Genomic DNA, 21,637 nt, shown 5'->3' with positions numbered 1-21,637 from the left:
TTACAGTGTGGGTTTGAGGTTTATAGAAAATGACAACTATACAAAAAAGGCCCAAACGCAAATTCTGCGTGGTAGCAGATGCAGCAGGGCTTGATAACATATACAATGTGTGTTTTAGTTCATGCTTTCGGTCTCAGATGAAAACCTTGTAAACTATCCATTTATATTCCATTTAAAGACTTACAATGTCTGTAAATACTCCAGGCCGCATAAGGTTTATCATCTTTGCCACCTGGAAAACATCGACAGCATTTTCATTCTCCAGCTGCTGGGACAGAGTGGTAAGGGCACATAGCGTTCCTGCTGACACAGCTCCATACCTGAAAAACCACACCAAAACGATGAGTTACTCAGAAACATACCTGGGCACTGACACAGAGCCGTAAAAGTGTTGCTATAGTCTTATTTGATTACTGTAGTCCATCTTTGTATCTCTTAAATGCTTGTTTTATACAGGCTAACTTTTAGTAATTTTAATTTACAGAAGAAATTTGATGGTACACCAGTCATCTCAGGACATCTGCAGTATTCAATACAAAGAACTGTATCAGCAGAAGAACGTGAGCCATTTAAAAATACTCAACCTGGAGACTGTAACACTGAAACCAGTTCTCACATGCCACATGTACCGAAAGCATCTGCATTATAGCTGAGTGTATTTTAAATTCATTAGTGGGAGCTCAAGCAAAACATAGACGACTGGAAAGAAATGAGACTTTGCCTCTTCCTCCACATCTGACAATTATAGAATGCTAACACGGATATGAGGTGCTCACAAGTAAATGGGGCACATCTCAAAGTCTTCCTTAGGTCTGATTCATCGGCAAAAGCCAACATCCCCGAGTTGGGCACCCAAGGGACATTATGGATTCTGAAGAGTTGAGCTGTGCTGTCATTTAATAAGAACCTGAGCAACGGTTATTCGTCAGGAGCATGACTCAGTGTGTCCTTGAGGTACTGGTCAGGTAGAAATCTTACTGCTGCTAAATCTGCGGGTGTACTTGAATCATATGTGCAGTTGCAAGGCATGGCACAAAGGGGCCTAAGCAACAGGGGCTCGTAAGTGCTTCTGAGGAGCCCCAACCGTCCTCTGCTCTCCCAGTGCTCAGGAGACGGAAATTCTGTCCTGGCTGTGCTATGGGTCTGCTCTGTGACTTCGGGAAAGTCTGTGTCTAAATGTCCCCACCTGTAAAAGGGGACATTGGTGCTGACTTGCTCTGTAAACCATTTGGAGAGCTGTACACGAAAACTTAAGTAATTGGGAAGTGCTGCGATGCCATCTGGTTTCATAAGATTACCACTAGGATTTTTTACAGCATTCCTTTGGAAATCAAGACATATGCTGACTTAATTTCATACGATTTTTGCAAACTCAATTTGTCTAGAGATGGGAAACAGAAAGCAGATCACAATAGATCTGCTATATTTAATGAAAAGTCTACAGAAGAAGAAGCAGGGCTTCTGCAGAACTATATAGATGGCTGTGACTGATCGTCTACAGGGATAGTGGACAAAGCGGCCAGCACGTGTACCTGACGTTACACAACTAAATGCCTCTGAGGGTCTAATGGCCTCATTTTTACTTGGGCTGATAACCTTCAGCTCCCAACAATCTGAAGGCTTTTCTCGCAGAAAATTATGCGGCGAATCTTTAACTAGTTGCCTACATATGGGCAGTTATATTTAAAAATCTTGACAACTGTCTCAAGTTGGAATTTCTGAACTTCTTTGAAATGTTGTTATCAAGTTCATCCCACCACATACTTCCTGAATACCACATGCATTTAGTATCTGCAAATTCATATATTTGGAATTAATCTGCAGTTGTAATTATTAGTGGATTATGTGATATAGCTGTTGCATGTAGCAAGGGGAAATTTTCATTTTCAGCTACATTTGCTTAGGCTCCAATGAAAAGCAGAATCCACATTATGTATTAGGCATAAAAATAAAATCATTGAATATGACAAATAAACGAAAAAAGCAATTTACAGAAAGAATGACTCAGCACTGTTAGGAATGAGATTTTGATTTTTTTTTTTTTTTTTTGGGTCTAGCATGAAATGCCCGAATCAATAATGGTTCTAATTTTGTAAAACATAATCTTAAATACTGCAAGAGTAGCAAAACCTCACTTCAGACTACCCAAAGCATGAATATTAAAAATAGCCTGGAATTAATCAGTGCTGGCAAAAGGCAACAGAGCTTACACTGTGTATTAGCAAGGCAGGAGACGGTGGGAGAAAAACTACCTGCTGCAGCCCAAGGCACCATTTGCAGGAGTCGGTTGGGAAAAACCTGTTGCAACAGCAACAGGCCAATGTGAAGCAAAAGCTCTTTCAGCAACGGCAGATACCAGCATGCGATCGATCGCACATCAGCACAAAGGCTGATCTGACCACTGAAATACCAGAGCATGCTAATAATGTTTTTGCATGGAAGGTGAAGTTTTCCAAGACTTCCCCCCTCATTCAGTTTTGTAGCCATGACAAAAGGTCTAATGGACTGGGGCGCAGGGGGGCTCCAGGTACAGCAGTCGTTTACGCTGGCTCGGTGTTCACTCTAAGGGCAACTTAGCAGTGTTAGAAATTGGGCTTCCTTGGGATTTTAAAGGCAGAATGATTCCAGAAAGCGCTCTGCCAGCCAGAAAACAGTCCTCCAAAGAGATCCTGTTAGACTCAGGCTCCAGCTTCACTATAATGGTATTTTGCAGCTCCGTAATGTGTGCAAAGTAATAATATGCAATGCAATATTTAGCACCCTTTCTAATTGGGCATTCAAGCATAGCTGGCAAGACAATGCTCACCACTGCACTACAAAAGAGACAAGTGTTGGGGCATGCTGGCCCTGTGTTAGTGGGCTCCCTCCCTCCCACTTGGCACCAGATGGCCCCCTTGGAGAGTTTTGGGGGAGGCAGAAGGAGAAAAAATAAATCTGCTCTCAGAAAACCTGGGCCCTTTGTCACAAGATACTTCAACTCCTCATCCTGAGACACAGCTGAGCCGAGCTTGCTCTATCTTACATGGCACATTAAACCTGAGCTGTTAGACAGAAACTGGTTTCCATAAGTCCGTACTGGGCTGCTTAGAGCCTTATCTGAACCAGTGCTCTGCTGGGTGCCGAAACGGGTTGTAGGATTTGTTTAGGATACTTCCAGGTGCAGAAGAACCCAAAATGCTTACAAAGAAAACACAGCCTCCCTTTCTAAGTCCACCTAAGATTATGACCAACATAAAAACTACACCAAGCAAAATGTATTTGGCCTCAGATGCCAACTGAAAACTCATCCCTGGAAGTTGAAATATTCTGATCCTGCTCCCTAGACCACTAAACCCCATCCGCTCCATGCACGAATGGACATCAGTCCTAACAAGTGTCCTGTAGCTGAGTAACTCCTTGTACAACCTGCACAAAAATGGGAGAAAAGAGATGACATACTCATCATGAACTATGGTGGGGCCATCCCTTGTTAAGGCCTCTTCCTTGATTACATTGATAAGTTCAAAGGTACTGCTTATGGGAGCATCTGGGTTTGGCCATTTAGGACACTGAAAGTGGCGGACTTCCAGAACGTAGTCATCCTGCAATGAAAAACCAGCCTGGGCATTAGCTACTTTAGTTTCACATTAGTCCACTCCAGGTAGAAAAAGGGAAGAGCCTCACTACCAACTGAAGAGATACCGTCTTCTTCCAAGCAGTTTATATAGAAAGAAGAGGACAGACACAGCTCTAGCATCTCTCTAACAGTGAGCACCCTGAAATAACGCAACTTTATTTGTGCAATTGACAAAAGATTTTGTGTCTGAGTTCAGGGCTTATGTCCATATAAACCTCTCTCAGAGCCCTTATAGCTCAAAAGTCAAACAAGAGCAGAGCAACGAAGGAATTCAGATTTAAAAGGGCTTGCAAACTAACGTTTTACAGCAAAATCCAGCTGAAATCTGCATAGCAAACTAGAGGTAGGTTTATAGCTCAAAAGAAATGTGCTTACATAAAACCCCTTAATTAAGACCCCCCCCAAACAATTAAACGATAAATGCTGACTTTTATAAGCACAAATAGGACAATAAACTTTGGTGTACTTTACAAAGAATAATTCAATCTACTTGTGTGATTTCAAAATGAAAACCCACTGTCGTCACTTTCAAATAAGACAATACATACTACCATCTCACCAGCTAGAGGAATCTGCCTAGAAGTAGCAGATGTAGGAGGGAGAAGGAGCCAACGAGAATACCTTTCCCCTGTGAGCAGCACGCATGCACATGCATTTACAAGTAGATCCTTTTCAAAACTGTTTCTGAACTCTTCTTCTTCCATATTTAAATGACATCAATAATATTTTGGTGAAAAGCCAAGACCCACGTTTGGAGGTTTATTTTACCTGGGTAGCTTCAAGGATAAAGTCATGGATGATAATTTGCTCTTCGTTAGAGAGGCACAGTCTGTCTTTGCTGATAAGGGTCACAGTAAAGGCCTCACAGTTCATGGATTCCTCGCGACTTGGCCAGTACACAAACTCATCTTCTGCCTGGAGGAATGAAACAACACGCTACTGCAGCCTTTCAAATACCTTGTGTGTGACTGAAAAATCCAATGGATCAAAAAATTGGTTTGATAAATAGAGATGATCAGGAGCTGACCTTTAGAAAACATTTCTGTCTAAAACAAATTTACTATTACAGTAGGCAGTAAGCCTGCCAGATCCTTCCTTTGTGTGTCCAAACAGGTAATGTCTGCTTTTTAATTGGTTTCATAGGGAAATGGTTATCTTAGCTCACTCATACTTAACCTTTATATTGTATCCCAGGCTTTATTACCTCCTGCCTACACAGTTTTGCATGAAAGTCAGGTATCTGTTTAGAAAAAACTCATTGACCTTTAAAAATTAATTGCTTATTATATTTAATTTGTGTTTATTGTGGTCTAATCCAAAACTCAAGGTCTGTGGATCGGGTCTAGATAGAAGATTGATGGATACTTATGTAGGGCTTGAATTTTTAGGAGCGAGGGGAGGAGTGAGGAGGAAGGAAGAAACCCAAATATTCTTAGCCTTAAAAAACCCCCTGGCTTAACTTAATGCAAGTTTTTCAGCAAAACTCCTCTACTCAAGGGACACTGTAAAATCTCAGTGAGACTGTGAATGGTGGAAGAAGCTCAGTGCTGAAGTAGCCTAACTGACAGGATGTAGATAACATACTGTCAAAGCTATTCTTTAAAAAATAACTGTGAATTCCTAATTTACTGCAGAGAAAGGAAATTAGGCTCTGTCACCACATACATGCAAACCCTGTTTCTCCTCCTGGCTTCAGGGGTCTACTGTCCCTGCAGCGTAAGCACAGAAGCTACTCTGGCGGCATCCACAGCACTACACGCCTGCGTCTCTGAACGACTGCGTTTTACTCGTGAGAAAACACGAGCTACGAACCCACTTCATCCTGCTGTGGCCATGAGCGTGTCTCTAAATCCAGGCTTATTTCTGTGGGCCTGGAGCCTTGATGTACATGATATGCAAGATACTGTTGAGATTTGGGCCTTAAATGTTTATTCTGAAAAGGGGACTTATGGCCCTAAGCCCTACAAGTGCCTTGACAATTCTGCCCTCAATAAGCAGAGGCTCCAGCAAGCAGTGTAATATTGCTGAACGCTGGGGAAGTGACCTCTCCTGCCAGAAGACAGGTCCTCATGCAGCAGGTAGCTTGCATTATCGTCTTGTCCTTTGGCATTGCACATTCAGCACCTTGATGCTGTCTTGGTCCCCTGCCACCCTTCCTTGCCAGCCCACACAACCCACACCAAACACGGCCAATGCACGGATGCTACTGCCCTGCTAGCCAACCTCCACCCTGGGAACGGTGAAGGTGAAAAAAGGGACCAGGCATCCTTGCAAGGGACGGGGCCGAGTCCAGCGTTCCTCCTTTACCCTTTAATCACTATTGTTCCGCAGAGCATCTTCATGTACTCGTAAGGACAAGATCAGCCTCTTCATTTCCACCTGACACACTCTCATTTCATTAGAGCTTTCTGATTCGATCGGATTTCTCTGAATGCTCTTCGCCTTGCAGTGCCTGCCATCCCTTTCATCGCACCGCACACAAGAAGCACACTGCTGCCTCTTTAGTAGCCCTGCATGACTGCTATTTTCCTGCTGTAATGAAGGTGGTTTCTCTTCCACTCTCAGCTACAACCGTCTATTCATCCCAGTGATGCGTGCATGAAAAAATGAACCGTTTAGTTCTTAATCCCTTTCAATGCGCCCTCTTGAGACGTGCTAGTAAATCTGGAAGTAGTGATTAGCACTTCACCTGTGTCTCCTTATTCTCTCTCTCTCTCTGTCTCATTATTTCCACTTAAATTAACGTACACGTTTGCTTTTTACTTTCACCAGAAACAGCATTTGTAACCTTGCACAGCCGTAGTCTTGCACGGCCCGAGTCTTAAGCCCGCAGGCAAACAAGCAACTATCCTGCTGTCCCCGATTCCTACTTCTGCTCCTCTCAGGTCCTTACCCATGGCCCCAGTAACCTCAGTGCCTCGTGTCCTGCCAGCCCGGCAGCCCTCAGGAGCTTCGCAGAGGTCGTCATCACCGGCAGGCTGCCTGTGAGCACTGTGGTCCATCCAGCTCAGGACGTCTTTCCCAGGGGTGAGGGCAGATGGGGAGAGCAAAACACAGGCCCTGCATCTCAAAACTTGTCTTTTTGTAACAAGCTTACAGCAAAGGTTGAGACAGTGGCTCAAAAATTGGCTTTTGCTTCCAACCAGACAAGAGCCATAGCACGCAAGTGAGCGACCCTACGCTGGGCTGAGTGACTGCGGTACCGCGCAGGGAGGGACACGTTTAACTCACCAGGCTCTGGTTGTCCGGCAGCATGACGATGATCTGTGCATTGTGATCCCAGATCATTCGCCAGAAATCTTTAGTCGTATGTGGCAGTGGGTGTTGGGTTATGATGAACTCGTTACTCCTGTAGTAGCCCTTTTGCGGAAAAACAAACCACACAGTTACTTACTGCCTTCAATACTTTTAAAACATTAATTTCATCTTTGGGGACACATAATGACCCTTTTTCCTTTTATTCCACCATATTTTCACACAGACTATAATTTTATCACCCCATTTCCATTCTGCAGAGTCCCCATTGTTTTCATTTACTCTAAATCCCAGTATTTATTTGACTCTATCTCACGGAAATACACATTCCATCTAAATGCATCTTGTATTTAATTTTTTTAGGCAACAATCTTTAATAAAACACAGTTAATAGTTTTACATTATGGGGAAGGTGTTAAAATCTCATCTGTTAATCCACAGCCATTACATACAGAATTAAGACAATTATAGGCATCTGGTATTTAGCACCTTAGAATTGATTTTACTTTGTAATTAGGTGTTGGCTTCCTCACCATGATATAAGAGGCATTAATGTAATCTGTTCCCTTCATTCCAGGCAGCGGTGCCAAGCCCACTCTAGCACGCTCAGCTATAAGATTAAAAAAACACAGAGAGGGGGAAAAAAAAAAGAAAAAAAAAAGATCAAAGTCTGGTCATGGCAGAATGCAGAAAGTAAGAATTTCTCAGATGTTAACAAACCAAACAGTGTGCAGCTCCCATCTCCCGCAGGAGCAGGCCAGCACTTTAACTGCGTTAAAGCATTGCCTGCTAACACAGGATATAAAAGAGAATGTTGCACAATATTCCCACAAGGACAAAGTAATTTCAGGAATCAAATTTTACTATAGCAAAGATTTTCACAGCAGGCTGAATTACCAAATAACAGTATATGCAGTGATAACAGGGGATTTCAGGTAATTCTTGACTGTAGTGTTCCATTTGTCTCCAGCAGCACACAAACCCAGCTGATTTATTTTGTTTTCCCTACCACTCCGTAGCACTACCATCACTCACTCCTCCCAGTTGGAGGGTGAGAGAACCTCCAGAGACAAAACCCTTCCCTAACGGGTAATCACCTAGAAGTGTGTGCGTGTTCTTCAGCAGATCTACACTTCTCCGTGTTTGAGGGCTGGGTTCAACGACATCCTCAAACCAACTGACAGGCTCCTAGTGCCAAACCAAAATCACTGCAGCTACATGACACGAAGTGCAAAGTCGTATAGACTATTTCTGCCCCATTCACATTTGGTTTTAAGATGTATCCTGATGACTTCCCTTTTTGTTAACAAACTTCATGATAGACCGTATCTGTGCCATTATTACTTTGTGCTAGCTTGGCTATCACCTGTCCTGTACTCTGGGTAACGTGATGGGCACGGCGTGCCCGTGCTCGGTCTGATGCAAATTCATACTGCGTGGCAACAGTGCATAGATTCCGTATTAATGACTGTGAAACTGCGGCCTTGGGCACTAAGTACCCTCAAATCTGGGGAAAGCTCACATGCAGAAATTGAGCGTAGTAGCTGAATTACAAGCAACTTGCGCCAATCACACCGGGAGGTATCACCTGAGGTGGGAGCAGTATTGAAGTCATTCTCTCAGTATTCCACAGATTTATCCCCTGCCTAATTATTCAAATTCTTAAGCACTTCAAATTAACATTTCACATGGACAGTATATCTGGCTGACACTGTAGCTATTTTCTTTTGTTCAGTTTCATCAGGGTAATTCTGAAAGACAAGACATCTTGGTCTGAACAAAAGATTACATTTCTACTTCCTAGTGGCTATGCCTTTTCATGCATAACACTGGGAGAATTCAGTACAAAAAGTTATGCTAGGCAGTAATCAAACTGAAGATGTGATCTTACACGGCACGACTGATGAGTTCCTGTTCTTCTCTTTGTTGCAGTCTTTCTGAGCGCTGAAGCATTCCACGTATTTTGCATTACACTGTGTAACCAGCTGAAAGAGAATAAAGTAGTAAGTCAGTCCTCACAGCGCACTAAATGAAGAGAGGAGATATCTTTGCCAACTCCTGCGAAGATGCATCAGTAGAAGAATAAACTGCATTGTTAAACTTGTTTAAAATACTCAAGATGCCAATGGATATCATCCTTTTCATACAACGTGTTTAATGGATAAAAAGATCTCTGCAGCTCTCAGCTTCGAAACAGCCTGAAAATGCAGTGCCATCAAAATGTATTTTCACAGTACACTACGTTTAGTTATCTTTGAGAATATAATTCAAAGACTTGCAGATATGTTCAGTCAAAAGCAAGTCTCAAGGAAGAAGAGCTAGCAAAATAAAACAACAACAAAACTTTCATGTTTTCTTCTAAAATAAAAGCCAGATCATTCCTGCAGAATGTATTTTTCTGCCAGGCCTTTGGGGGACCCTCCACGCCAGCATCTGAGATCCAAGGCCGTGGGTTACATTCTCTGGTCTGCCAAGTTCACTCTGGGCTGCTTATGAGGCACAAAGATAAGTCAGGGAGGCAGATTTGTATTTGAATATTCTCCCAGTGTATGGGGAAACTCTACCAGAGCAAAGAGCATGAAGATGGCTTTTTCATCTCCTGCACTAGCCACTCATTACTCAGCGTAATTTTACTTAAGATGGTTGAACATCAACTACTGTACCAGGGCATGAGCACAAGTTATTTTCTGCCGGCTGTGTGGTAGCAGCAGGAACGAGAGAAAGACTTAATAATTGCTGCTGGTCACGTCCCCATTTCAAATGCACTCTAAACAAGATAGCACTCAACTCATCTATGTACTGGCATAAGCCCCATTAGAAGTTATGGGGTTTCTAAATACCTGTGCAACATTGGCAGAGAAAGTAATTTCTGAAAATGGCACTTAAGTTTTTGAAATTTTGCCACAAGTCATCAGAAAACATCTTCATACATATAATTTAGTATTGTTTGTAAAAGTGCAACACTTTTTTTAATAAGAAATCTTTTCCTCCTGCTGCATTTTGTGTGCATATGCGCACGCTTGTGCTTGTTTCTTTAATTTAGTAATTAAGCATCTGGAACGTCTTGACTGATGGAGAAGTACTGAGATTTCTACAAGTGAATTCAGAGAAAAGCCTGTTCATTTTTTGAATAGCTTGGCACCTGGTATAGTTTAACAGTTTCAGTTCCTGAGGTAGTTATTAACTGAGTGAGTTTAGCTGTGAAAACAGATGTCATGTGTAACCTTCTTATGATACATAGTCTCACAAAATATTTTAAAATACATTCACATAAAATGCAATCAGAAAATCTTAGGTTTCAAATAAGAGATCTGGGCAAAAAAATTTACTTTGGCTAGGATGAAAGCAGCTATGACATAGCAAGGAAAAGCAGCAAGCATAGCTGTTAGCAATGACAAAGGCAAACTGTGTTTCCTGGTCTTAAAACATTTTTAATTCTTTATTTATAGTGCTGAAATAGTAGGTGGTGCCAAGAACCTAATTTCGTGTCTTCCTCCATATATATGCATGAGCGCCACAGTTTGGAGGAAGACTTCCAGCCAAGCTAACCGCAGACTCAGGAACATCCAAGCCCCCTTGGGAACAGGTAGACCAGCAGCACACTCCAAACCAGTGTCCATGTCCCTCTCCTCACCTCTGACTTCAACAGTGTTAGCACTGATTTCCAGCAGTGCAGCTAAGTGTTGAGGACCGAACTTCTCAAGAGGCTGTGCTGTGCTAATCAAGCGTTCTGGTTTGGTTCCTTATCTATGACAACTGAGAGTGAAGACAGGCCATACAAAAGAGAGTAGGGAAATTAAGTCCCTCTGGATGGCAGTGATAAGCCTCACCTTGAACTGTTTTTCTAGTCGTGTCTTCCCTCCTATGCCAGGTATGAGGATGCTGTTAACATAACTATGCAGCTGGTTTGCAGATACTTCAGTCTCCTTCCCAAGGATGGCTTCCAACAAGGCATCGTGAATAAAAATGTACTGCTCCTAGAAAAACAAACAGCATGTCACGTAGGCGCTTGGAATAAACTAAACAGCTGGCTTTAACTGAGGGGTAGAGCACACTAAAGGAAAGAGTGTGCAAAACAAGCCACCCATGCAAATACTGCCAAATCCAGAATAAACATTTACAAGTGTAGCACGTACAACTCTGAAGAAGTCAAAGCAAAATCTGAAGTTTCTGGCCTAGAAAGAGACATTCCAGTGCAAAAAATGCCTGGTGATATATTCATTTTTTACACAGATATAACTGAAAAATCCATTTTCATTTTGATTACAACATAAAAACGAACATAGCTTTAAATTCAACCCCACTGCAATCTTTACCTCTGTCTGGACGAGGTAGTTGCGCTGTGTCCTGATATGTTTCAGGAAACCCAGGACATTAACTGTGCTTTTGTCTTTTATCTGTTGCAGCATACTGTCTATCACAATGTAGGTACCAGTTCTGCCAACACCAGCACTACAGAAGACATAAGAGAAACCCATGTAATACAGCCAGACCAAAGTAAACGTTCACAGCAGCAGAACAGAACTAAGCAAATATTCCTGTTGACAGACTTTCATTTCCCTGCTAGCCCCAACCATGAAGGTTTCTAAACAAAATATTTGGCTTTTCTGGGAATTTTACCAGGTATATATTTCCTGATCTGACACTTGGCTGTCCTGTCGCCACTGCTGTTGTTTCTGGTGTTGGCTAGAGGAAGCCATATGGAGATCCACCCTATGCCAAACTGCTGCTATCCCGGACCACCAAGGTTGCTCCAGGCTGTGGAGCTGCCCTGGTTGGCTTCAGTCTTGAGGCAAGGCTTAAGCTTCACACTGGAACTGTAATCCTGCTCTAGAAGGTACCCGCACTACAGAAAGGCGTAGGAGGGGGCTAATCCTGTGGAGGCAGGACTCCTTGAAGGGGAGGAGGGCGGTCCTGAGCCCAACAGAGAGGGTGCAGAGGGAAACTCTGCAGAGCTTCTCAATTTCTGCTCAGGAAGGACCTCTAACCCCCATCATGCTATCCTCTTCATTACGGTGCTATACAGCCCCCTCACATGCAGTGATGAAGACCGCATCCCTTAATTCATTTAAGGGAAATCCTCTGTTGACTGCAAGTGCTGGTGAATGTGAGTGGGGCTCAGTGGCAATCGCACGTCCAGGTGTCCGTCTGTTCACACGACTGGTCGCCAGCAGAGGTAATCCTGCCCTGCCCAGGCACTGAATGGCTTCCAACAAGGAACGGCACAACCCCATCGATGCAGTGCTCGGCAGCTCGGTATCATGACACAGGGTTTTGCTAATGCAGCTGGGAAGCTTTTGCATTGGAGCTGTCTTAAGATGTAGGCAAAGCAAGCTCCTGCCTACCCGCGCTCCACGGGGCTGGCACACTCCGTCTGCGTTAATAACTTACGGCGTTTGTCTTAGCTGGCGTGTAAGAGCGCATGCTGTGCACTAGGTATGCTTGCCATGAAGTAGTTAATCACACCCATCGTACCTGCAGTGCACCACCACTGGTCCCATGTCCGGGGTTCTGGCTGCGGAGGATCTCCTAACGAAGGTTAGCACAGGCAGAGCGTACTCTGGCACACCCATGTCAGGCCACTGAGTGTAGTGATACTGAATAACCGTTCTCTCGTTCTGCCGCCCTTTGGGGTTTCCTTTCTGACCCTGCGTGCAAGGTGTGCACAGGAAGAAGAGAAAGATTAGGGAAGAGGAGCATAGAGAGACACTCCTACTGGCTTGCTTGGCTGAAAAAGTGCTGGACGCTAACAGAAGAAATCTTCTGCAGCCCTGCCTCCTGCTAGGTGGAGACAGAGTTCACGGAAAAATACATGTGGGAACAAGTAATAAGAGCAGTAACTGTGACGCCAAAGCAGGAGTGAACTTGAGAAAAAGAAATACAGCCTAAACCTTTTACCAGGTTCCTTGTAATCCTGGCTTTGCTTACTTATTTCTTTTCCACCTGCTACTTGGAGTTGCCTATGCAAACGCTGAGTTTTGCTCCTGCGTGCCTTGCATCCTACATAAGCCAGGAGGCATTTGGATGGGAACAGTGAAGGCTTTACTCACCTTTTTCATCTTTGTGTTCCTGACTGTGAAGCGGCGCACCGTGTAGCAGGCGTGGATGTTTGTGCTCTTCAGCGTGACGATTATGTTGCCATACTCCTCGCTGTTCTCTGACGGCCAGTACTGATCGCATTTTCTCTGAACAAAGACAGAGTTGGGTGGGTTGGCTAAGGGTTTGAGCTGCTTCCTCATATTTGTGTTTAGAGCTTTTTTAAAAAGTAAAATCATGGCTAGCTATGTATCCCTCTGTTACATTAGTTATATATTATACATCAATATATGTCATCCCGGACCATTTAAAACCAAAATCTGCCCACGTGATTTGGGGAGGTGGTAAGGACCAACTGCTAACAAACTAGAAAATCTCTTACTCTTCCTTTTTCAACAAGGTTTGTGATCATGACAATGATTCCAGTATTTTGTTCCCAAATCATCCTCCAGAAATCTTCAAAGGTAGACTTTAAAGGTCCCTGGGTAGCAATGTAGGCTTTTGCTTTGTTGTAGCCCTTCAAAGAAAACCATAATGCCAAGTGAGATGAAAGCAATATCACGGCAGACATATTAATATTTTAAAGGTAACAAAGAAAGGTGCTTCTCTCATTCAGAATAGCGAGGAATTTGTAGCAAAAATATCAGGTGAAGTTGGAAAACACAACCACCTCACAACTGGCAACACTTCCTCCTCGTGGAAAGATTCAGAGTTAGAGAAGAAAAAAACAATTCGAACAACTTACATCGACATAATTAGCATTAATGTAGTCACTGTGCTTAGAATCTTTTCCTGGTAAAGGCCTTAGCTTCACCCTGCTGTGATCATCTGCAGGATAAAAAACAGAGCAGAGAAGCATTAAGGAAACGCAGTGCAGAACTGCAGGTAAACATCCCATTTCCTCGGTATTGGAGCTGCCCTTATTAATACATGGAAGAAACTGGCCTTGGATTGGAGTCAAGGGGCAGGTGGGAGTACCTGTTCTTGGTCATCTGCTCATGGTAGCAGGTCCTCAGGCTTCACATCCCTTAAAGTACGTGGTTCGTGCTGGGACAGCTTCTCTTTAAAGGACACTGGAGCCTCAGGAGCACGATCTCTAGGATCATCCACACCACGCAGAGCAGTGTGATTCAAAGAGCCGGGGCACCCCACAGGGCTGTGTAACACCACGCGGAGACGCTGGCTCAGCTCTCGCAGGCAGTAAAGCTGCCTTTGCCTGGCTCGGTGTCTGAGCTCATTATCCTCCACTCGGTGCTGGGCTCAGACAGCTCTACTGGCTCTGGGAGCTGAGTGAATGTCCTCACTCCTTCCCCACCCTCATCACACCAAGCAGACAGACTTTAGGGCACACTTTTTAGCTCCTCTTTTTGTTCCACTCAAATGCTTGACTTCGGCTTAAATCAGAAAAAAGTCGCAGTCCTCCTCCTGCTCCTAGGCAGCAGCATTGGGCTGGGTGGCACTTCCAACACATGCAGAGATGAGACATGTGGGCTAACTTTAAGCATGAAGAATCTGGTTTCGGTTGCCTTCCTTGAGCACCAATGGGGAGAGGGAGGTTCCTCCGGGGGCAATCTGGAGGACTGGAGCGCCTGCTCCAATTCTCCTCCAATGGTACTTCTCTCTCTGTGCCTAGAGGGACCAGACATCTATGTCTAAAATCAGAGCTGGGACAACCGCAATGAATCCCCTTGCCCCGGGCCACAGAGCAAGTCTTTTACAGGTCTGGGAATTGGTCCTCAGCCGACACCCTGATTACTTCTAAGAATCTGTTAGAGACATGCGTTTCCTTTGTATACCCTCAAAAACATTCAAGATTTATTGCAATGTTTATGAACATTGTGAACTTCTGATCAGAGGCTCTCCATCTTTGTTCCTAAACCACAGTGACTGCTGCATCTGCCATTCGTTCCACATCAGAGAACGATATGGAAAAAGTTACCGCATTTCCATCTCAGACCCGCAATAATCTGCATTCTAGAGCAGAGTCCAGATTTGCAGTTCTCAGAGGAATACAGGCAAAGCCTGCACTGTGCTACAAAGATCACTGTTTGTCCAAGTCGTACACACAGCTGAAGCAGTTTGAAATACAGCACATTCACTCGGTAAGATTTAGCACCTTTGGGATTATAAGGGAATCCCAGGGATCATCAATAAAACTCTCTGCTCCACCAGACACTTCCCTTAGGCCAGTTTTCAGACATTAGTGGGCAGAAGAGCTCTGATCATCCATTTATCCCAGTTATTCCTCCACAAAATTTCATACCAAACTGATTCTTCTAAAACTACGCTTGGACCAACAAACTACAAAATATTTTAAAACAAAAGCTGGAGTGAAATCCTGGCTCCAGAGAAGTCAAAACGTCCACTGCCTTTAGTAGGGAAATGATCTCCCAGCCACACTTTCACATGTTTATTAATTACTGTACAATAACGTAACTTGAAGCCATCTGCCTTTTCCAGTCACACACAGACACACTGTGAGAGGAGAGTGCCTTTTCGGGCTGATTCATTGTGCTTACTTACAGGCTAGGATGTTGATGTATCTGTTCTTGTGCTTGTTGTCGGGGTGGTTGGAATGCTCTGCAGTGATGTTCATGTCAGCCGTACAGCGCTGCACTTCCTAGGCATAAAAATTATTCCAATGAAAAATGTGGCAGTCCAAAAAATTTAAGCTTTATCTCCTTTTGCAACAGGTTACAGCAACCATGTTTAAAATATCGATAACTTAATTGCTGGATTGAACACAAAGTCCTTTGGTGGTGTCCTGTATGATGTGGTCTGCTTAAATCGAGCCACGTTAGCTGCTCGCTGGTGCGCAGTCGTGCTCCTCTCCACAGACCTGGTGACAGATGCACTTTGGGCACCCTGCGGGCCGACTGTCCCCTCCGACCAGCGGTCCATCCATCTTCTGGACTGCATCTCTTGCGATGCCCCACTCTGTCCCCTCTTGGGAAGGGAAGACAGAGTCCCTCAAAGGCAAGAGTGGCCAGTGCAGTGTAAGAAACTAAGCACAAAACCCACTTCAACAGAAGCCTTTGACCGCTGGACAACTTACCTGCTTATAACCTCTCAAAACAGGGTTTCTGACATTTCAGTTTGGCACTGACCTTTTGTTAGTTCTCTACAGAGAGATGCCTTTTATAAAATATAAATAAAATAGATCTCTGAGGATAACAGCGAGTGCTTTAAATACCACTGCTTGGACACTGATTAACAGCCCACGATATAGTGAAAAAGAGAAAAGGTTGTATCCACGTGTATATACATTTACAAAGCAGAAAGAGGCCAGGCTTGCCAAGGCGTTCATGAAGCTAGAGATGCAGATTGCTGCCTAGTTGAGGCTATGGGTTAGATACCTAATTCCCATTGATCCTTCTAGTTCTTAACCTACCCCTTTACTTACACTGTCCAAGAACAGAATACAGAGCAATTGAAATGGGGCAATGGAGGGTTTTTTCTCTATTCCCCTCGGCCAGACTGTCCTAGAGAGTTACACACTTCAGAGGCTGTCTCGCAAACTGAATCACTAAAACTCATGTGCGATACCACCTCCAAGATATATTTTCTTGAGTCTATCTAACCACAATCTTCCTGAAAAAGCTAAATCCCTTTTTATCACTAGCATAAATACTCTTGTTTTAAAAACACATTTCTGAAAAATATATCAATGTTTGGAGTTTACAAAGTTGTGGAAGACACTATATTTATTCAAATCTTTTGTGAGTCCCAGAAATTGCACCAAACAGAACCAATTTCCCCCAAGGATATATGGAGAAGTGCCAAATTACTTTGTACTTCAGGCTTTAAAAATAACAGTATAGAACCTGCCTAAGAGGCAAAGTCATTAGGAGCTCACAGCTGCTACAAAGATCACAAGCTAAGTGACAGAGAAAAATTATCAAGAGAAATGCTATACAAACAGCAGATGTAACAGAGTTCAGCGTTATGCAGACATTTCACAAAGGACTTGCATAGCAATTTTGATATCTTCCCCAGCATTTACATTTTAAAAGTGCAAAGTATACTAAAACCTTGAACGTTTTATAGCTTTTATATCCGCATGACACTCCCAAATAACAATTGCTTCTCTCTCTCAACCCCCCCTCCATAGGGAGAAACATACTACATTCAAGGAGACGAGCTGAGCAAAGACAAAGAAGAATCAAGCAAAACTCTCTGCTGGCCCTAATAGAATTTTCATAGTTCCATTTCTATCGCAGAAATAAAAAACACATTAAAGTGTGTGCTTCCCCTAATTCTGCCTGTCAGCTCCAGTAAGCAAGGGACTTCTGATTACACAACGGGCAGGATCAGTTCAGCCTAAGTCATAACTGGAAAAGCAGCACTACTTACATGTTGGGTTGATTTAATGTAATTTTGTTTTACCTTTTTTTGCATTTAGAAATCATATAACACCACTGCTGTACCATTGTAGGTCATTCCTAAAAAATAATCCCTCGCTTCTGAAAAGCCTCACGTCAAACTCTACACTCCTGCATCATTACACAATTCTTTTTTAGAAGTTATTAGCATTGAAACATTTATGCCAAATTCTGTAGAATTTAATTCAGATGAATCCAATAAGGTTCTGTGGAGAATACTCTAAAAACTTATAGAATTTAATAGGGAATTACCTCCCTGCTAAGGAATTTTCTCTGACAGTTTAAATACTACATAGTAAATGTATCACTTTCTATTAAATTCTATAGGATTTTTCCATAAGGGAATTGCTGGTGAGGTTAATCATTTTAATTAACCTTTTTATGTTGATGCTGACTGTTTTCTCAACTGTACATGTTCCCAGCTGGCCGATATAAAGTTAATAGAAGAGGAAGATTAAGCTAAGACGGTGAAAAACACAGCAATGGAAAAGAAGGTCTGATGCTGTGAGAGCTGATCGTCTGAAAATGGCTTTTCAACACATAACATTCTAAATGATTTTTAATACTCTGGAAAGCTGCTATAATGGTGGGTTCCTATATCTGCGCACTGCAAAACATCGCAAAAGGAGACTGCTAAAGAAAAGCTCCCTGTTGCCAATGCACCTCAACTCTTTTTGTCTTTTTAAAAATCAACGTAGAACAATAAAAGGCCATTTTGACTTCACCCCCCCCTCCCTGTCCAGGATACAACCAATGCTTTGGGATGCTGAGGTTGTCCAACGAGAAGGGGCCTGAGGACATCCTCCAGCTCCATGTTTGCCACTGACAAAGTTTGGCTGTGCTGCACGGACAGATCAGGCTGAGAGCAGAGGGTGGTTATCCACACTGCCTTACCCTCCCAAGTTCACTTCTCCAAATTCTAACAGCAAATTACTAAACCACAGGCTCACCCCACCAGACAGTAAGGCATAAGTTAACATTCCTTTGTTATTAAAGTCAAAAGTGGTTGTCTTTCATCAATGCACAAAATGCTGCAAGAAGACAGGACTAGTTGCAGCCTGTTATCTATGCCTCTGTTCAGAGTATTATTTACCCTTTGGCAGAAGAGGACAGCCCGGTGTTAATAAATATCACCCTGGAGGAAGTTCCAAAAAGTCACCATCCTAATTATGCCATTTTACCACATTTATGTATATTACATATTTACTTTCCCAGCATTTCTATTGCTTATGCAATGAACGCCCTGGGATTTCTAAATCTTACCAGCTACCAAGTCTTTCATTTGCATTTAAAACATCACCATGATTATATTATTATTATTATAACTTAAGTTTGCTGGCAGGCCACCAGGTCAGGTCTGATGCCAGGCTGCTCACTGCAGCCTAAACAAACTCTTCTCCAATTAGCAGAAAACCACTATGGGCACCTTGGAGGACAGATAGCATCCGTATCACCACATCCATAATTCATCCACAAACTTTTCAGCTCTAGAGTCTTTTCTTCAGCTTTCCTTAATCCCGCTTAGTCTCTTCCACTGATTTTAACGGCGGCTGGCTAGCACACTGCTGCTCCTCACGTTTAACTTTGCAGAACACATTACTGTCCAAAGATGAATGGATACAGGCTCTTATCCTGTCCTTTCAACTTATCATTGACAACCCAAGAAACCAAAGTACATGGTTTCAATTGACCGTTAGTTACTGTAAAAAGTGTTCTAGTCTATGCTATTATGGCTAATTTACCTTTTAATTATATTGTCCATGCTAATGCTAATTGGAATTTGATACACCCCGGTTTAACGACCCATTTTCATTGCCTTTCTGAAACAAGTTACAGATTAGTTTCTTCTAAACTTCAAAGAATTTCCATTTAAGTGTAAAATCAAACTGCTCCAGCGTCTTGCTGGCAATATAAGCTTTTGAGCAAGAATTTTTGCCACAGTGACTGAGCAGGAACTCAGACTCTTGATTTGGCCTTACGCAGTGCTGCTGTTGTTTCCCATTACTTCAGTCTGATGTCCTAGCAGGGGCTGAACTGTGAAAGCCTATGAATAGCAATGAGGAGGAATCATGAACAAAGAAAGGATCCTAATCTGAAGGACTAAATTAGAGAAGATCCATAGCTATGTTTTGATATTATTGTGATATTTCTCAGCATGAAAGCAGCTAGTTCATCCACCCCTAAAATAATTTTTGATCTACTATTTTAATCCCAAATTAGAGAATTCTGTGGTAGTGCTCTTGCTGCTTGTTTTATCACAGCAAACACGAAGACAGCATACCAACAGAGACAGCAGATAGTATTTGAAGATATCCCACAGGAATAGTGTAGATTTTTGTGATAATTTAGCACTAGTATAAACTCTCCAACGGCACTCAAGAGAGAGGTGAGCTGGGGACAGCCTAGAAAGAAGAGGAAAATAAACAAACCAAAAGAACTCAACACAGGAATAACAGTGGAGGAATCATGAATAGATAGCTACAAACTCCTGTAAATGAATGAGAGAGGAAGGGAAGGTGGAGGACCGTTTGCTTGCGGGATCCTGCCCTTCATTAGGCAGGGAGGTACGAGAGTCCAACCAAAACCTTGCGTTGCCCGTGTGCGGCTACGGCTCCTCTGAGCGGGGCTTCCAGGCAGAATCTTTCGGTATGGCTGCAGTACTAGGGTTAGTAACAGAAAGCCCAGGTATCTGAACTGCGTTTATTGCTTCTCTTCAACTTTATCTGTTAATTCACAATGCCAGTTTCTTAGGGTAGGTCAAGCGGTGAGATAAGAATGGAGAACTCCAGGAAGACCCTCTTCTAGAGCGGTCCTTCCTCCTCCAGCTTCACACTGCTGCTTCCCTTTGGTTGCAGTACAGCAACGCACAGGCTGAGAATACCTCTAATTATGGCAGTTTTGGGCCAGGGTTATAAAACATTTCCCAGCGCAGTAATGTCTGCTAGCAGCATGCTTTTGAAATGGCATCTTTCTACTGCCAAATTCCTTGGTGTAGATGCAGTTATAAGCATGTGTCTGGTGTAAGCTGTGTCTAATCTGTAAGGGATGCCAGTATAACTACGCAGTGTTTTTAGTGTCTCAAGAAATGTGCAAAGTGCAGCGTTATCTGTCTTCAATGCAGCCCTTCACTAGAGAATAACATTCTGAGGTCACCGGTTAAAAAGAGCTACTGACCCCTGCCCCAAGCAGCAGCAACCATGAGAATAACGTTAGCAAATCCCTGCCACATCACTGAAGATATAGATTTATGTTATTTTCTTATATTTCAGGACATTTAGAAGAAGGTGCCACTGGAGTATAAAGATATTTTCAATTTATGTGATGAGGGAGCTAGACAGCCTGCCTCCAAGTTCAGCGAGCCTGTTCAGACTCCAAATTGGCAATGAATCATTACACTCACACGGCCACAGGCAGGAGAGGTCTGCGGAGATTGCATTCACCCACTCTAATCGCTCCCGCAGCAGCACTGACCAACCCACTCCAGAATTAGGGAGGAAGGAAATAAAACTGTCTGATCTCAAAAATCCAAATACTGCATTGTACTATAAAAATTCATAGTTAGCTTTGGGGATGGAGGGTGATTTCTTTCCTTAGTGTTCCTTTCTTAGAGCAAAAGGACACCACTACTCAAAAAACTTACTGTGTTATTCCAGTAACTGGCCAGGGGGAGGGAGTGAAAAGGTTTACTGTGGGAGGTGGCACTTCACACTCTTTTTGATACAAGAATTTGGAGGGCACATGCCCTATATAGTCACGCTATCAGGGGAATAGAAGATGACAAATGTGACATCAGTTTTTAAAATGAGATCCAGAAGGGATTTCAGGCACTACAGCCCACTAAATCTGACTTCTCTGTGGGGCAAACTGCTAGACACTGTAATAAATAGCAGAGCTAGTGAATGCCTCTAACACACTGTGGAGAGGTCCCTGAAGAAGTCTACAGGTAAGAACAGTCTGGAAAAGAACAGTATTTGGATTTCCAAAATGTTTGTGAAAAGACCTCTCAGAAAACATTACTTAAAAACCTGATCTGGCTTGGAGCAAAAGGAAAACTCGCCTTGTATACCAACAGGTCAGAGGTGGGACTCACCTGCCCAGGAATTGTCAGTGTTCAGACTTCACCAGTGGGACCTTACAGGGACCTAACCTATTCGTAAATGGACTGCAGAGGAGACAAAGTGCGTTTATGATACAAAATTATTCAGGATAATTAGAACAAAAGCTGTTTGTGAAGGGAAGCAGAACAATCTCACAATACTGAGTAGCTGAGTGATAAAATGGCAAATGAAATTCAATGTTGATAAATGCAAAGTGATGTACTTGGGAAAAACAACCCTAACTATACATA

General features: G+C 43.0%; 1 protein-coding gene across 2 annotated transcripts in view; it reads right to left on the bottom strand.

Annotated features, from left to right (window-relative positions):
- The window catches only part of PTPRG (protein tyrosine phosphatase receptor type G), a 412,936-nt gene that overhangs the window by 1,814 nt on the left and 389,485 nt on the right, over positions 1–21,637 (bottom strand). For both annotated transcript variants that reach the window (XM_049826696.1, XM_049826694.1), the window contains 13 exons: positions 15,431–15,527; positions 13,653–13,735; positions 13,290–13,424; positions 12,922–13,056; positions 12,347–12,519; positions 11,188–11,323; positions 10,702–10,848; positions 8,763–8,856; positions 7,405–7,481; positions 6,848–6,976; positions 4,385–4,531; positions 3,439–3,581; positions 185–320 (listed from right to left, as the gene is read on the bottom strand). In XM_049826696.1, the coding sequence (XP_049682653.1) occupies positions 185–320; positions 3,439–3,581; positions 4,385–4,531; positions 6,848–6,976; positions 7,405–7,481; positions 8,763–8,856; positions 10,702–10,848; positions 11,188–11,323; positions 12,347–12,519; positions 12,922–13,056; positions 13,290–13,424; positions 13,653–13,735; positions 15,431–15,527 (1,632 nt within the window). The remainder of the gene's footprint in view (positions 1–184; positions 321–3,438; positions 3,582–4,384; positions 4,532–6,847; positions 6,977–7,404; positions 7,482–8,762; positions 8,857–10,701; positions 10,849–11,187; positions 11,324–12,346; positions 12,520–12,921; positions 13,057–13,289; positions 13,425–13,652; positions 13,736–15,430; positions 15,528–21,637) is intronic.

Source organism: Accipiter gentilis, chromosome 23 (assembly GCF_929443795.1).
Source record: "Accipiter gentilis chromosome 23, bAccGen1.1, whole genome shotgun sequence".
NCBI classification, from domain to species: Eukaryota; Metazoa; Chordata; class Aves; order Accipitriformes; family Accipitridae; genus Astur; species Astur gentilis.
This window is presented reverse-complemented; position numbering and strand designations above follow the sequence as displayed.